General features: G+C 34.8%; 1 protein-coding gene across 3 annotated transcripts; it reads left to right on the forward strand.

Moving 5' to 3' along the window:
- The first annotated feature begins 1304 nt into the window (after positions 1-1304).
- On the forward strand, positions 1305-16378 carry LOC105227990 (ADP-ribose glycohydrolase OARD1). Of its 3 annotated transcripts, XM_049457170.1 has the most exons (6): positions 1686-1827; positions 8568-8677; positions 11066-11435; positions 13902-14051; positions 14125-14427; positions 14507-15006. In XM_049457170.1, exons 3-6 carry the CDS (start codon positions 11136-11138, stop codon positions 14744-14746), a joined length of 993 nt encoding a protein of 330 aa, XP_049313127.1. In that variant the 5' UTR covers positions 1686-1827; positions 8568-8677; positions 11066-11135; the 3' UTR covers positions 14747-15006. The 3 variants fall into 3 exon arrangements, with proteins under 3 accessions (XP_049313129.1, XP_011205886.2, XP_049313127.1); XM_049457172.1 differs by lacking the exon at positions 8568-8677 and having other exon boundaries at positions 1305-1827; XM_011207584.4 differs by lacking the exons at positions 8568-8677; positions 11066-11435; positions 13902-14051; positions 14125-14427; positions 14507-15006 and adding exons at positions 15724-16094; positions 16172-16378 and having other exon boundaries at positions 1327-1827.
- Positions 16379-16447: the final 69 nt, after the last annotated feature.

Genomic DNA, 16447 nt, shown 5'->3' on the forward strand with positions numbered 1-16447 from the left:
CGTTTGGTCACTAGAAAGAACTCGAGCGAATTTGCAGTCTCTTGAGCTATTGTGATTATGTGCACTGGTTGATGGAGAGCAAAGCAAATTTAAAATGCATTTTGAAATTATTTACATATGTAGAGATTGTGGGTAGTACATACATACGTACGGAAATGAGTATATGGAATTTAATCAATACTTAGTATTTTTAGCTTACAAGTATGTAAATATTGCGGTTTGGGGACTCATGTGGACCAGTTAATCTCTCAATACTTTAAAAGGTCTGTTTAAGTTACAACTATTGTGTGGGTTTAGAAAATGAAATTAAAAAAGACTAAAAAGGTTTAGAGATGTTAATACATATATTATAGAATATTCACCGGAAATAGAAATGTGATCCGGGAAAGAGAGTAGGAAATACGAGCGTATTTGCAAAATTTTGTTTCCTTAGTGTAATTGGCGTTCAAAACTTGAAACGATTTTTCTCGAAACGTTGTTTTCAGAGTCGATGAGCAAAATTTTTCCTAGACATCTGGATCGATCGACTTTAAATTATCACAGGATCTTCTTAGATATATTTATCAGATAATGATCCGAGGTGGCTGGGCCAATCCTTAGATATATTTGGCAGATAATGATCGAAAGAATAAGATATTGTAAAACAGATTTTTAAACCACCCGGAGTTGTATTTTTTCACGGAAATGATGATTTTTTTTTAACCCGCAATTTCGTCAAAAATAAAAAACATCGTAATTTTTGGTCATTTTCACTATTGTAATAATATTTTTTGGGGGTTTTTGGTTTCGAGATAATTAAAAAAAATTTTTCTCATCGCTAGATTCCTTTTTCCTCCTGGTTTTTCACAACGCAACGTATGAGGTGCTTACAATGAGCACTTATTATATGAGAGAGCAAAAAGGTATCTGGCGAGAAGATGCTGAAAAATTTTACGCTTCTTAGACCGAAAATACTGGAGAATAAAAATTCAAATGAAATGTATTTCAACTTAAGCTGTGACAGTTGATAATTTTCTTTGAATATTAAAAAAAATATTTTTATATGATTTATTTGAATATTTTCCTAAAAATTGTATATTTTTTGTCAAAATTTAAGATTTTTTCACAATAAATGTGCAATACAAAACTTTTCCCGCAAAGCAACAATACTCTGGCAACAAAGCTATCACTATTTGCCACCACTGTACAGCTTTGGCGCACATGCTTGCTCGCAAAGCCACTTTGCGATAAGAAACAACATAGACGTCAATTCTCATTTTGCGGCGAATTTCTCACGAACACACACATAAAACACACATATTTATGTTCAAAGCAAAATAATATAAAATTCTGACACCATAAAAAACATAACGCGTCGCTTTACTCTAATTTACTTTCCGCTCAGACAGCTCGGTAGTAAATTTTTAATTACAACCGAGTTAATCCGCAATTGACTGCGAAACGTATCGAAAGAGCTGCTCGGCGCGGAATCGTGAAAATAATTGTATAATAAATATAATATAAAAACGCGCATTAGCGGGTCTGAGTTGTTGTTCTTTACGTTTGCGGTTCACCTTCGTGCTTTCGCGTAAGTGGGCGACACAGGAACGCCAACTACCGACAAATTCGCTGACAATAAGTGCAATTAAGGAATTTTGGCGTTTAATAATAGATAATTGTGCAATAATTAAAAGTAAATGTTTGGAAGGTGTAATTTTGCTTTATTAAATAAATATTCTATTGTTTGCAAAACTTTTTATAAGCCGCACTTAAGCACAGCAGCACATCTGTCTGCCGATTCAGCAGCGTTAGGCAAGAGCCGTCAACCACACAAACTACTAATTCTGCGTAAGTACCCAGAAACATATTTTATTTGTAATACGTTTTTCACTTAGCACCCTTTTAGGGCATTGCAATGCATTTACATATATGTATTAATTATTATCTAACCCCACGCTAATAAATAACAAAGCCAGCTTTTACCCAACCCCACTTGAACTGGTTCCTTGTGCCCATACATAAGTATTTAGTTGTAGAAGTAGACTAATGGGGGCGCTTCCGCCTCTGCCTCTCTTCCGTTATACCTGTGCTTATGCAACGTAGTTGACATTTTGCAACATTTGCCAATTAACAGCCCTACGAACCACAAACTCACACACGAAAGTGTTACATACTCGTGTATTTGTTGCCGCAAAAGCGAGACAATAATAAAATTAACTATATTCATTCTTTGTTTTGGCGCTAATTTCGTGTTATCGCCTTATGCGTAAACTTGTTCGTGAGTCGTGTATCATTGTTTTGAACATCAAATTCTGTGCGCTCATTCACAATAGAGTGGCGAGCACAGCTAAAAGAGGCTGTTAAATAGTGTTGCCAATTGTTAAATTATAAAAAGTACCAAAATTTTGCACAAAAATCACCAAATATGTGTTTTTATAATTAATAATATTTAATTGAAGATATAATACTTCGTATAATTTGTCTAAATATATTTTTTTCGCTTATAGTTACGCAATAATATTAACCATTTTATAATCCTTTACACTTAAAATATAATTTTTGAATATTTTTTGCTTTATGTTAATACCAATTTAGTTACTTTTGCCGCTAATGAGTATAAAAAGTTATTTTTTTATTTTTTATTTTTTTTTTAACTTTTATTAAATTAAACCCTATTCCCAGCATTTTTCATTCATATTACAATTTAAATTGTATGGTAAGGAATACAAGAATTCAGGTAGCAACTCTTCTGTTAAGGTGCTCACTTAGTGTACCTAAAACGGCGATTTGAATCTGAAATAAAAAAAACAAAAGTGTTATTTTTAGGATAGATAAATACAGGTAATGATCGAAGAAATTGTCAAAATTTTGATTGTAGACAAAATGGCGGCTTCCAAACAAAAAAAATCTTTTTTTTTTACGAAAATTTACACTTTAAAGTGACTTAAAAAATCGAAATTTTTATCAGAAACCTGATTCCTTAGATCATTACCTGATAAAAGTATCTAAGAAGTTTCAGATAAATATTCCTCACCGACTTTGAAAACATCGTTTCGAGAAAAACAGATTTAAAGCGCAGCAACTCCGAGTTACGGTTCCGCCTACTTTCAAACGCTCGAGAACGTCTTTACAAATACGCTCATTACTGCGAAACTATTTGCCGGATTTCTTTGAAATTTACAGACAATATTTTCGAATATATATACATTCAAATTTCGATTTTTTCAAAATTACAAGTACATATAACCCCATAAACAACCACAATTTTGGGTAATCTTTGTCAATCTCTTTTTTTGTCTGTGGGTCATTGTACTGACAACATCTTCTAGAGAGAACAAATTGTTTAGGTTTCATCCAGGCTGGAATCACTGCAACAGTGAAAGTCCTTGATGAGCCCTAAATCGCCATGATGGCAACTCTGGTGTTAAGTTTATCACCACAAATTCAATTACATGGATTAATGCTTAAATTGTTACTTTTTTTAAACAAACATCAGTTATAAAGTCATCGTATTTGTTATTGTAATAGTAATATTTGTTATTATAGTGTTAAAAAAATTTAATTCCGAAATGCCTAAATTAAACATTACTATTGTGAATTACAACTAGAATACAATCCACATAGGTATGAGAACAAGAGAGCGCACCCAATGTCTATTCACCAATCATCTCTCGGCTGTCGGCTCTGCAGCACCTTATTATGTTAGTTAGTGGAACAAGTTAAGCGACACTTGTTGAATCCAATTGAATACTAAAACCGCGGCAGATGGCAGAACCTTTCAAGTCTTCCGTACTTTTTATTTTATCTAACTTTAAAAGCGTGATTAACAAGTTAATTTGCAAGTGAAGAAATACAGTGAAGAATAAAAACAAAATATAGAAAAAATACAAAAATAAATGCAATAATTGAAAGAAAACGAGAAGTTTTAGGAGATTATAAATTGCAGTGAATTCCGGTTGTTTTGGTTTGGTTGCTGGCTGCTTGCTTTGGCGTCTCAAATTGTCTATCAACAGGCTAGTCTTTAACGGTAACTTAGATCATCAGCCTAAGAATAAAATTTCAAATACGACACAGCGAATCAATGCGAATTGATGCGTGTGAGTGTTTGTAAACAACAAACAAATCAAACTGTTCAAGCGACATCTTCTCATTGATCACACACACACGTTATGCTCATACATGAATGTTTGTAAGCTGTGGGTAAACTATTTCAGAAATCAAAACCCGTAAGAGCAAATACTAAAAACAAAACATGAATGACCATAATAATCATTGCTAGAATTTACCGTATAAGTACCTACTGATCGCATTTCTAAAATAAAAAAAAAAATCAACTAAAAATTTCTAGGAACGGAAAAGTTTAGTTTCGTCAAAAAAGACAGTTAAATACATTACAATGATGATTAATAGGGTGTGCAGATGGTTATATACTTATTGTTTAATCTTATCTGCTTTTGTTGTTAAAAATTGTTGTGCGTGTGTGTATGTAAAGAAATATAGACCCAGGCCTAGGTAATTAATGTAAGTATGTATAGTGTATAGATTAGAATAGTAGGGAGTATCTAAAGGGTGTCTTTTGAGGAAGTATAGAGCTTTATATCAAATACAACATAGATGAATATAGAAAGATGATTGAAATAGACAATATATTTGAAGTTACTACTTCAAAAATTATCTACGTATGTCTATGGATTTCGACTTCGAACAGCATTTCAGAGATATGATCACCCCAACTGCTGTTAAAGCAAGATGTCGGGTTTAACATTGTCTCTATATTCTCCAGTTTAGCCAACTTAACCTGAACAACAACAGATATCTAGTTAATCAGCATAAACACGAGCTGTCCAATAAACCATTGGCAGGAGCAATTCTTGTTTAAGCCTACTTCGAACTTTGAGTACACCTTACGAAATCATTAAAAAAATCTTGGTAACAAAGCGAGTTATAAATAACTGAAAATTGTTGGTGGTTTGGTTTCGACATTTCATCAGAGAAAATTATTGAAAATATTGTGATAGCGCAAAAATGGAGCTTCATTAAATGTTGCCTACATCGCGGCGCTAAAGGAAAAGGCAGACACCAGACAAAACAAAAGACTTAAGCGACAAACTAGATCCTGTTAGAGAAACAGTTAAATTCAAAAATTACTATGGACTATTTCGATTGGTGTGCCACTAAAATAATATTAATAGTAATATTAAAAACATATATATTTGGAAATCATTGGATTGAAGAAAAAAATGGCTGTATTAATGCAGTTGGCCATGAGATAGCGTAGCCTGTTGATTATTCTATTGTTTTAATATGCCGAACAACATTCTGTTACTTTCTTGTCTTTTTTAGTATAGTATATGTCATTCATTTGAAGCGTAAATGACAATAGCTTCTTTTAATTCAAATAATATGTCGAGCTTAGAGTCCAAAAAAGTGCTTTTGGAGAAAATTTAATCCGGAAGTCATTGTATTTTGGTCGAAATTTATATGACTTAAAATACTGATTTTTTCTTGAAAGACGAAGAACGTTCTGGGCGGTGAAAAAAGTTTTAAGATGAGGAACTCAAAGCATCACTCGATAAAGATTGTTGCCAAACACAAGAAGGTCTCGTAGGATTTTGAAAATTACTGAAAGAGCCATTTCAAAATATTTAAAGGCAACCGAATGCATTCAAAAACAAGGGTATTGGGTCCCATATAAACTGATTCCTATTTTGCTTGTCAGAAATACTGCTTGAATGCTACAAAAAGACAAAAATAAGTCGATTGTGATTGGTTATTAAAAATAGATCAATTACGACAACCCTAAAGGCAGAAAATCATATAGAAAACTAGGTCAAACAGTCAAAATAAACCGTAAAGCCGAATATCCATGCTCAGTCAAATTGGTGGGATCAGCAGGCCGGAATTACTATAGGAGAACTCAACCCACAAAAGCTTATCAAATAGAGGCAAACGATTGCAGAAAAGTGCTCGAAATTTGCATCTAGACTTGAGGCAATAATTTTATCTCATGATAATGTTTGCTTCATGTTGGGAAACTGTTTAAAAAACAGGGTAGTAGCCCAGACATTGCTCCTTCTGACTACCATTTTTTCCAGACCGCCTTTGGATTCATATCACAACGAGTAATGACATTGATACATTCTTGGCCACCAAGCCGGCGTGTTTTTCTTTTTTTGGATGGAATACACAAATTGCCAGAAAGATGGGATCTATAATATTTTCCATCAGATAGAAAATACTACATATGATTCATATTATAGTGTATTTGTTCACAAATAAATGTTCTAATTTACTGTGGGCAAAAAATAGTAAGACATTTTTATTTAAATTTTGCGCGAAAATCCTATTCGTCGAAATATTATTTTTTTTTAAGTTGGTATGACCATCAGAATAATCGGAATCAAATTTTTGGTACCAAAACGTTCAGAATGTTGGAAAAAGCCTTCGGTGATAACTGTTTTTCGCGAGCAAGTGCTTTTGATTGCTACAAAGAGGACACAATTGACGACGGACCACATACAGGACGGTCAACAATGTGAACTAATGATCAACGCGTCAATAAAATAAAGGTATTGGTGCTTGAGAATCGACGACTTACAATCAGAGATCGTACTGGTACCGTTGGAATATCGTAGGGTCATCGAAAACCATTTTGAAAGATCATTTGGGCCTAAGAAAAGTGAAATCACGTTGATACCAAAATCACTCAATTTCTTCGAAAAACAGCGTCGCGTTAACGTCTGTGAAACAATGCTATCCTGATACCACGACATCATGAGACGTATTAATACTGACGATCAGTCTATGCTGGATCTATGCTTACGAACCGGCAACAGACGATCAATCGGCGGAAGATCGTAGCAAAGGCGAGCCGAAGTCGAAAAAACCACATCAAAGCAGGTCCACAATCAGGTTATGTTGACAGTTTTCCTCGTTTATCGAGGTGTGAAGTATTCCGAATTTCGTCCGACCGGCACCACAATAATGCATCGTCGCATACAACATTGATTCTTCTACGTTTTTCTCGAAATTTTAACTAATAAAGAGCTGCAACCACTGTATTTAGCTGATTTAGCTCCTTGTAACTTCTGGCTATTCAACAAACTCAAGCGACCGCTCCGTGGAAATCATTTTGAGTCAATTGAAGACAATAATCGTGAATCGCTACGCGCCGGAAATTGACTTTAAAATCTATTTCGAGCTTTCGAAAAACCTTGGCACAAGTGTTTTGGAGCCAATCGGGATTTCTTAGAGGGGCACAATATAGATTTAACTTCACCATAACTTTAAAAGATAACTTTTATAACAAATACCAACTTTTTGACGTCTGAGAATCTCCTTATAAAAGTTTATAAACATTTTGAAAATGACTAATAACTTTGAAAAGGTCTAAATACACGAAGAATGACATCGATACGTACAAAAAGAAAGTCTGCCAAATATTTACATATATACACTTTCACAAAAATATAATTTTAAGGCGATCTAAAAGTAATTTACTAACTTTTTGTACTTGAAACAGACGAAAAATGCCACTTAACAAAACTCATATGTTGTATTAATTACCTTTCTCACCACATGATAACTCCCTTGGATAAGTTTACAAAACAAATCTTGTAGAGTTTTCATAATCAATTATCTTTTAGAACCCATAAACACCAGATAAACACGCATTCATGCAACACAAATCGATATAACCGTTAACTGTTGAGCGACTAAACAATTTAAAGTGATTAATATGCTTGAGAAGTAATTACCTTCATTCACAAAAGTAGATATTATTTACATATATATGTACATGTATGTCTGTAAGTGTGCTTGTGTATATTTTTTAAATGCTTCAATTCTTTCTCACAAATGTTTTTCTTTGCCGACATTGACTGCATATATTTTCAAGCGTTTTCAAGCAAAGCGGATCAACACAAATGGAAAGCTTCAAGCTCAATTATAGAGATTGTAGAATTGAAGAGGCCTCCAAAAAATACAAAAACACAGTACGCACTTGCAAACAGCTGTAAATTTGTATGTGTATGTATATACATATGTATGTATGCACTTCCTCTTACTTCCGCACCTCCAGCGGCACCAATGGTGGCGCCCAAGTCTGGCGACCAGCCGGCCGGCTTCGTCATCCAACTCAATGAGCCACTGATATATTATATACATACAAATGTATGCATACATACATACATATATGTATGATGAGTGTCTCGAGCGTGTATTCTAGTCATGCATTCGAGGCGATGGTCGTTTCTCGTTGGTAAAAGTATACTGTAGTATGTATGTTTGTATGAATGTATGTACTATATGTATATGTGTGTATGCGTGTGTTTGTTGCTGGTATTTTTAGTTTGTCATTTCCATTGGTATTTCGGTGTTGTCAGTACTTAATCAACTAGCACGGTAGTAGCAACAGCAACAGCACTGAGCATAACAGATAACGCAAGCGTAGCAGCCGGAAAGGCACCAATTAACCAACCCAACCGAATAATCAACTGTTCAACCAACCATATCTTTAATAATAACAATAAAACAATTAAATTGTCACTGGTGTTATTTTAATGAAAAAGTTGCTACAACATTTCCAGCGTGTGCGGACCGATTGCAAAACAAATAATTATATTTAAAAAAAAAATATAAAAATAATAATAACAAATTAAAAAGAGTTCCAAAAAGCTTTGTGGCGCTCACTGGACACGTAAGTAGAAAAGTATTTATAACTGTATGATTTATTATTAGCGGAAAAATATATAAATTATGTACTTAGGTAGTGACTAGAAAAAAAGATGGTAGTTGTAATTATTTTCATTTGAAAAAATATAAAATATGAAAGGTTTTCACCTGCACAGAAGGTACATAGTTGTTATACCATATGATCAAATTTGACCCGGACTGATAAAAAAAATCGCTTTTATAAATCATCTTTAAAATCGCCTCCAAAATATGCCAATAAAAGTGTGACAATACTTAAACCAATTTTCATACACTAGTTATAACTTTCCGTCACTCTCGCTTCGTGTTTGGCCAAAAAGTCAGTCATAGTCATGTATAATACGAAAAATCTATGAATATTTCGCCAACTAATCGGATCGATACTTCACATAAATGCCACAAAACGGCCAAATACTATTCCTTAGTGATCGTTCGAGCCTGTGGAATGCATTAGTGGACCACTCTGCGGTAAGCAAAGACCACGATCAGCATTACTTTGATTTGTGTCTGACTTTGATGCGGTTTTTTCGGTTTGGGATCATTTTTAGAGTGCCATTAGCTAGATTGTTAGACATTTTCGACATCATATTCATAAACCCACGTCCCGTCAACAGTAATGATAAGTTAGATGATTGTAGGGTCCGCAGCTACGTTGTCAAGCATCTCTTTTGTCACCTCTCCTCTAGTCTGTTGAACCAACTATTTTTGTTTAAAGTCTAGCATCCACAAGCTTTATACCAAAAACCTTAACCGAAATGTGTTGATTCGATCCATGAGATGTCGAGATCCTCTGCTATCTCTCTAATATCAACACGTCGATATTCAAGCACTTCGTTGAAGAACCATGCAACAGACAAAAACATTTTAAAACGTTCATTATGAAAGTCTAATTTTTCTTTCATTAATCCGTGTCTTCACTGCCGATTAATTAATCTATCAAAGAAAGAGGTCCTACTTTTCGTTCATAAAATGGAACTGAACTTAAATTGAAGCTAAAGGTCCTCTATATAGTTTCTCACTTCCTGCCCTGCTGTTTAGGCCAATACTGAGGTCATATTATTTTGCATCCCCTGACAACCAAATACTTATAAATCGGAAACATGATAGATTCTTGACATTAAAAAAACAGACTGTTGAAAGTCAGGTCTCATGATATTTTTGAACATTTTTCAGAACAAATTTAATACTTTCTGAGGACCATGGAATCAAAATCAGTTTCGACAAAGACACTAAATATAATTCTATGTTTTGTCAAGTACCACTGTACAAAGAATTAAAGAACTTTCCTTTAAGGATCGCCAACATTTTTATGGTCACAGTTAGTTCATCATGGAAAGATTCAATGTCCATTAGCCAAGGCTTTCTTAGTTTTTTGGCTATTGATCATTCAGGCATAAAAGCATATTTTTAAAAATTTCTGTTATAAAGACAATTCTTCGAGGGAAAAATCTGGGTCCGCTGCAGTTACGTAGATGGTCGTTGGAATGGTTTATTCTGTATAAAAGATAGATAAAAGCTTCATCAATTCAGATCAGGTTTCCGAAGGTTTCGGTTACCTAAGTTTCCCGAAGACCCTTGATGCAAAAATTTAGCGTTAGGGATGTCGATATGTAAAAGCTATTTTTCATAGTAGAATTTATCGTTCAGTTATAACCTATAAAAAATTTAGTCCCCAGACGTGTTCTCTAGAAAATTATTATATTTATTACTCGGATATAATATTATATGTATATAGAGCACGTTAAAAACTGAAAGAAAATCCTAATAATTAAGACTGTTATCCTCCAAAAACACTAGCGTGTTTACTCAGGTTTTATAAGTGATGCTCTGAACACTGCATGTTTTTAGAAAAATAGGGTTCAGGAAGAAGTATGACGGTCTGCTGAGCGTTTCTGCCGAAAACTTTCTGGTCATTGATCTTAGTAGACATTTCAAACGATTCTATGTGACCAGGTAAATGATAACTTGTTTTCGGTAAGATTTAATACCACCCTTCCTGGAATTCTGTGTCCAAAGTTTTAAAATTATGACAAACAACCTTTCATATTCAAAAGAAAATAGTTTTATTGCTCGTATTTTCAATAGCTTTCGCATTCCACTATCAATTATCGTCTTTTAGGTCACTGCCTAGGCAAAACAAATTTATATATTTTTCTTTTCTCACGAACTTTCCAAAGTATTTAAGCGTATTCTTTCACTGATTCATTTAATTACGATAATTTTGTTTGCTTTTTCTTCCATATTTAACGATATGATTTATGCCGGCGGCAACTGATTGCTACTTCATTCATGCATTTATGTTGTTTTTTGCACAACTTTATTGTGTCGTCGCATGAAAAAATAACAATAATTGCCATTCAATAATCAACGACAGTCGCCAAAAAATTACGACGAAATACCAATTGTGATATCGAATACAGAGTCAATAAGAAATAAGCGCAAAAATGCATCAATTCAAATTAACCGAAATGAAAACGAATCTGCTCTACGCGCCCGAGTCATACGCGCTGGCGCATGCCGTCTCCGCCGATCTGAACACGATGAAGGGCACACTCGCTTGGCAATTTGCCGTGATTTTCGGCAACTTCGAGGAGCTCAGCAAGCAGCCGATAACCGTGGGCAATGTCGCCGTTATGGAGCACCAGTCGCGTTTCATTTACTTTCTGGTGACAAAGGAAAATGTCTACGAGACCACAACATACAACACATTGCATGCGGCCTTGATTTGTATGCGCGAACATATGGTAATTTGTGATTTCGATAACACATTTCTAATTTTGACATACCATACTAATAAAAACAAAAATTTTAAGCGGTTAGCGGTTTTAAGCAACGCGATTTGCAGTTAAATGAGCTAGTATAGTATCAACAAGTGGTAGAATACAGGCGAAGTAAGATTTTTTGTTATATATTTGGAAGAAATTATCAGCAAATATGAACATTTTATATTTATAAATTTACACTTCCCACTAAAAACCGCAGATTACGGTACTTCATTGTGGTGATGTCACCTTCAAACATAAAAAATGCACATGAACCGTTACAAAGGTTGAGAAGGAGTGTATTTTGAGAACTATAATAATTCAAAAGAGTCTAAGTAATCTTCTCCGAGTTCTCTTAAGTCCATCCAGTCGATTCTAAGCTGGATTTAAATATTTGACGTTGAAGACACTATCCTATTGTTGTTATGATTGTACGAGAGAGAGGAAAAAGGATATTTAAAACAGCATACCTTCAAAAAGAAGCCAAGAAATTATTGGGTAGTCGAAAAAAAATCGTATTTTTGTCAATATATTGTATATCAGCAGTGTTAGAGTGCAGAGCAGAAAAGTGAAACCTCGCTCTGAACGAACTAAGTATCGTTGAAAAAGTCGATGAAATTATGGAAAAGATTGACCAGGACCGTCACATAAGCAGCCATGACATCGCTAAGGAACTTAACATTCATCATCAAACGGTTTTGAACCATTTAAAAAAGGCTGGCTATAAAAAGAAGCTCGATGTTTGGGTACCACATGAATTGTCTGCTAAAAATTTAATGGACCGAATTAACATCTGCGATTCCTTGCTGAAATGAAATGAAATCGAACCATTTCTGAAGCGAATGATAACAGAAGACGAAGAGTTAAACACGACAATTAAGTGCAAAAAAGATCATGGTCCAAGCGTGGTGAAGCTCAACAAATGGTCGCAAAGCCAGGATTGACGCCTCGAAAGGTTATGCTGAGTGTTTGGTGGGATTGGAAAGGAATCATCCACTATGAGCTGCTCCAGCCTGGTCGAACGATTGATTCTACATTTGATTATACTGTCAACAAGTGATGAGATTGAAGCAGATAATCGAAACAAACGGCCAGAACGGATCAACAGAAAGCGCTTCATCTTCCATCAGGCCAACGCTAGACCACACACATCTTTGATGACTCGACAAAAACTGGGAGAGCTTGGCTGGGAAGTTTTGATGCATCCACCATATAGCCCTGACCTTGCACCATCGGACTACCATTTGTTTCGGTCAATGCAGAACTCCCTTAATAGAGTAAAGTTGGCTTCAAGAAAAACCTGTGCAGTTTGTCGCAGTTTTTCGCCGAGAAACCAGAAAAGTTTTACACTGATGGAATAATTTCTGTAACGGAACAATGGCAAATAGTGGTCGATCAAAATGATACATATTTGGTTCATTATAAATATATAAAAAATAAGTTGAAGTTTGGTTAGAAATACGAAAAGACTTTTTCGACTACCCAATATAAGGGACATAAAAGATTCCCCAAAGAGTGGTAGATTATTGCCGAGTTAGAGGTTCATGTATAGATAAAATTTAACTCCAGACACACAGATACGATTATGATATGCAAAAATTAGCAGCTTGCCAAGCTGAGCCAATTTATCGTCTCCGTTTATATGCGAATTACTCTCTCAGTTTTTGAGATATCGATCTTAGATTTTGTATACGTCATTTTCTCTCTAAGAAGCTGCTCACTTATACGATATAGCTGTCGTGCAAACTGATCGATCAATCCCACGACAGCCGGTTCTATGCACCGGAATTGACTCGGATTTTATCCGACCAAGGGCTGTTTTATCGGCGATCTAAAAGAAAAAAAATCAAAATCAAGTTCTTGTATGCAAATTTTGTCATATATTATTTCCCAAGGCAGCGATACAATCTTCAAAGAAATTGTTCAGATCGGACCACTTAGCTTATAGCTGCCATACAAACAGGCCAAACAACATCGAGATACAGTCCTTTTATATACCTTCCTTTAAAGGTCGTTGTAGCAACGGTACTACCAAAGTTACTTTTTTCTTGGTTTTCTAATAAGATTGCTGGTTCTTTAGGCTCAGAAGAGTATCTGATCCCCAAAGCTCGGTAGTAAATGATTTTATCCTTTCAATATAGAAAATGGACTATAAATAAATATACCTAAACTGAACACCAATCAGATAATTTTTTGCATAGAAATTACATTTGTCTGTATATACATATAAAAATATGCGATAAATACCGACACGCATAAATGAAAGTAAGAGTGTAAATAATGCCACTAACTTCAACAGAACGTGTCGTGGCTTACCGCTAAGTAGATTAAACACAATACTAACACATTCCAACTGCAATGAGACAATCAGGAAATGACGCATACATATCAAATTTCATTAAAAAAATTCTAAGCTTTTGAACTTGAATCCCCGATTTTTTTCCAAAGCGCATACACGAGATCACAAAAATCGCCATGCCGCGCATATGCTGTGGCACGGACGGCTTGGAGTGGCGACGTGTCAAGCAGTTAATACGCACCGTATTCGCCAGAGAGACCAACGTGGAAATACTGGTTTGCAGCTACAATCAAACGGTGGTAAGTTGACACTTGACACCCGCTGACACTAAAATTTAATATTCAATAATTATTTATTTCAAATACAAACAAGACAATACCGCCAAAATGCCAAATTGTCGAAGAGAAGGGCAACATCTTAAGCGCGCCGCAGGACTTCTCGCTGGTGCACTCGACCAGCGCCGACTTTGCCATGTCCAGCGGCATAGGCTTGCACTTCAAATGCAAATTTGGACAGATCAATGAGTTACAAAAACAAAATAAACATGTTGGCAATGTGGCGGTGTTGAAGGACAACAACCGTTATATCTACAATTTAATAACCAAGGAACGTAGTCATGAGAAGTGCACTTACCCGGCGCTTTACTATGCGCTGATGGCAATGCGCGAGCATGTGGTAAAGTTTAAACAAAACAAAAGATTGAAATACTTTTTTTGTGATATTACTAATTTGCATTTCTACTTTTGCAAACTAGGAGCAAAACAATGTGACCAAGCTGGCTATACACAGATTCGGTGGCGACATCGATCGCTTGAGTTGGTTGCGTGTTAAGAACATTGTGGAATTCGTATTTTGCAATAATGCCGTGGAAATCATTGCATACGTCTATGATCCACCAGAGGTAGTACGCAGACGCTCACGTGATTCACGCTCACGCTCGCGCACTTTGGAGTCCATGGTTAATCGCATGTCGCTTTCACGAGACTTTCCTTGAATGAAATGGGAGTTGAAGCAGGCGAAGATTTTAAGTTAAAATGTGAAAAGTGTTTTTTTTTTACACCCACACAGAGACACAGTTAATTTATTAATATTTTACACATACACCACATATTTATAACCTTAATTTTAAGTTTATTATCTACACTGAAAGCGGTGTTCCAGAAGGATAAACATTGAAAGTGTTTTCTTGTTTGTGGAAGAAAAGTAACGTTGGAGTAGAGTAAAGTGTATTTGTGTTTAAAAAAAAAGTTAAAAGAAACGAAAGTTATTTATTTGGCTTTAAAATATCATTCAGAGTGTGATTAAACAATAAATATTGGCACAAAAACTATCTTTTAGGCAATATGTGCCCTCATTTCACAATTTATTACTTTTTTCGAATTTTCTAAATTATTTTTAGGCAATATGTGATTTCTTCCCACAATTATTATTTTTTTGAATTTTTTAATTTAAAACTAATATTTTAAAACATTTTTTAAATATGATTTTAAATTCTTTAAAATATTATTTCAAATTTTTATTGGCTTTTTAAGACATTTAAACTGTATAAAACTGAGCATAATCTCCCAAAAATCCAAATTATTTTCGCAAAGCGATGTTTTATAGTTTTTAAGTATGTTTATATACATATACATATGTATTTATGTATGTATTAAAAATGAGGAATCATAGATTTCTCAAATTATGACAAGAAAAAATAAAATTGGCACAATTCCAAATGTAAACAAACGATGTCAAACACACGCACACATGCACATACACGCGAAATCTAATTTTTTAACAAAAAGTGTAATTTAACATTTTTGCTAACTACACTGTTGTTCAAAGTAATAAATAAATAAATAAAATTCTTTGATAACCAAAAGCATTCCAAGAAAAAGTATTTTCCTTTTTTGTTATAATAAAATTGTGTTTAACAAAAAATCTGCAAATCTTTCACACAACTCATTGACTCATTTTCACAAATTTCAGCGCCAAGCACAACTTCCAGCCAAGCACCATTTCACATCACTACCGCACAACAACTACGCCAAAACATGTCTGCAGATTCGAAATTCAAATTGACTGAGGTTGAGGGTGACCTTTTCAGCGCACCCGAAACACACTCGCTGGCGCATTGTGTAGGCGCGGACTTTGCCATGGGCGCCGGCATTGCGGTGAAGTTCAAACAAATCTACGGACAAGTGGACCAGTTACGGGCACAGGGTGTACAATCCGGCGGCGTTGCAGTGTTGCAAGATAAAGAACGTTACATTTACTATCTGGTAACCAAGCCACAAAGTTGGGGCAGCCCCACCTATGATAGCTTACGCGCATCGCTTGTGGCTATGCGTGAGCATATGGTAAGCGGTTGAAAGGGTTAATTACATTTATTGGGGATTATATTTTTCTAAATTTCTTTTTTTTTTTTAATCAACAGCGCAAGAACAACGTGCACAAGTTGGCCATACCGCGCATTGGTTGCGGCATTGATGGCCTCGAATGGGACAAGGTGAGCGCTGAATTGTGTAAGGTGTTCGACAGTGAGGAACTGGAAATTGTTGTGTACAATTTTGTGCCGAAATAATGTTATGAAGCAAAATTTGTTATTTTGTTAAAATAAATAAAAATATCACTTAATGCTGAGCATTACAGGTATTTCTACTAGATGAGACTTGATAATTGTTAAATAAAATAAAAAAATTAATATAATGAA

This window comes from Bactrocera dorsalis, chromosome 5 (genome assembly GCF_023373825.1).
Source record: "Bactrocera dorsalis isolate Fly_Bdor chromosome 5, ASM2337382v1, whole genome shotgun sequence".
Taxonomy (NCBI): Eukaryota; Metazoa; Arthropoda; class Insecta; order Diptera; family Tephritidae; genus Bactrocera; species Bactrocera dorsalis.

What these genes read in the sequence shown, in the direction of transcription:
- LOC105227990 (XM_049457172.1), top strand. Translation starts at nt 11,136, where the DNA reads ATGCATCAATTCAAATTAACCGAAATGAAAACGAATCTGCTCTACGCG. An exon ending in TTTGTATGCGCGAACATATG is followed by an intron (nt 11,436 to 13,901) that starts GTAATTTGTGAT and finishes TTTTTTCCAAAG; the next exon opens with CGCATACACGAGATCACAAA. An exon ending in TGGCAATGCGCGAGCATGTG is followed by an intron (nt 14,428 to 14,506) that starts GTAAAGTTTAAA and finishes TTTGCAAACTAG; the next exon opens with GAGCAAAACAATGTGACCAA.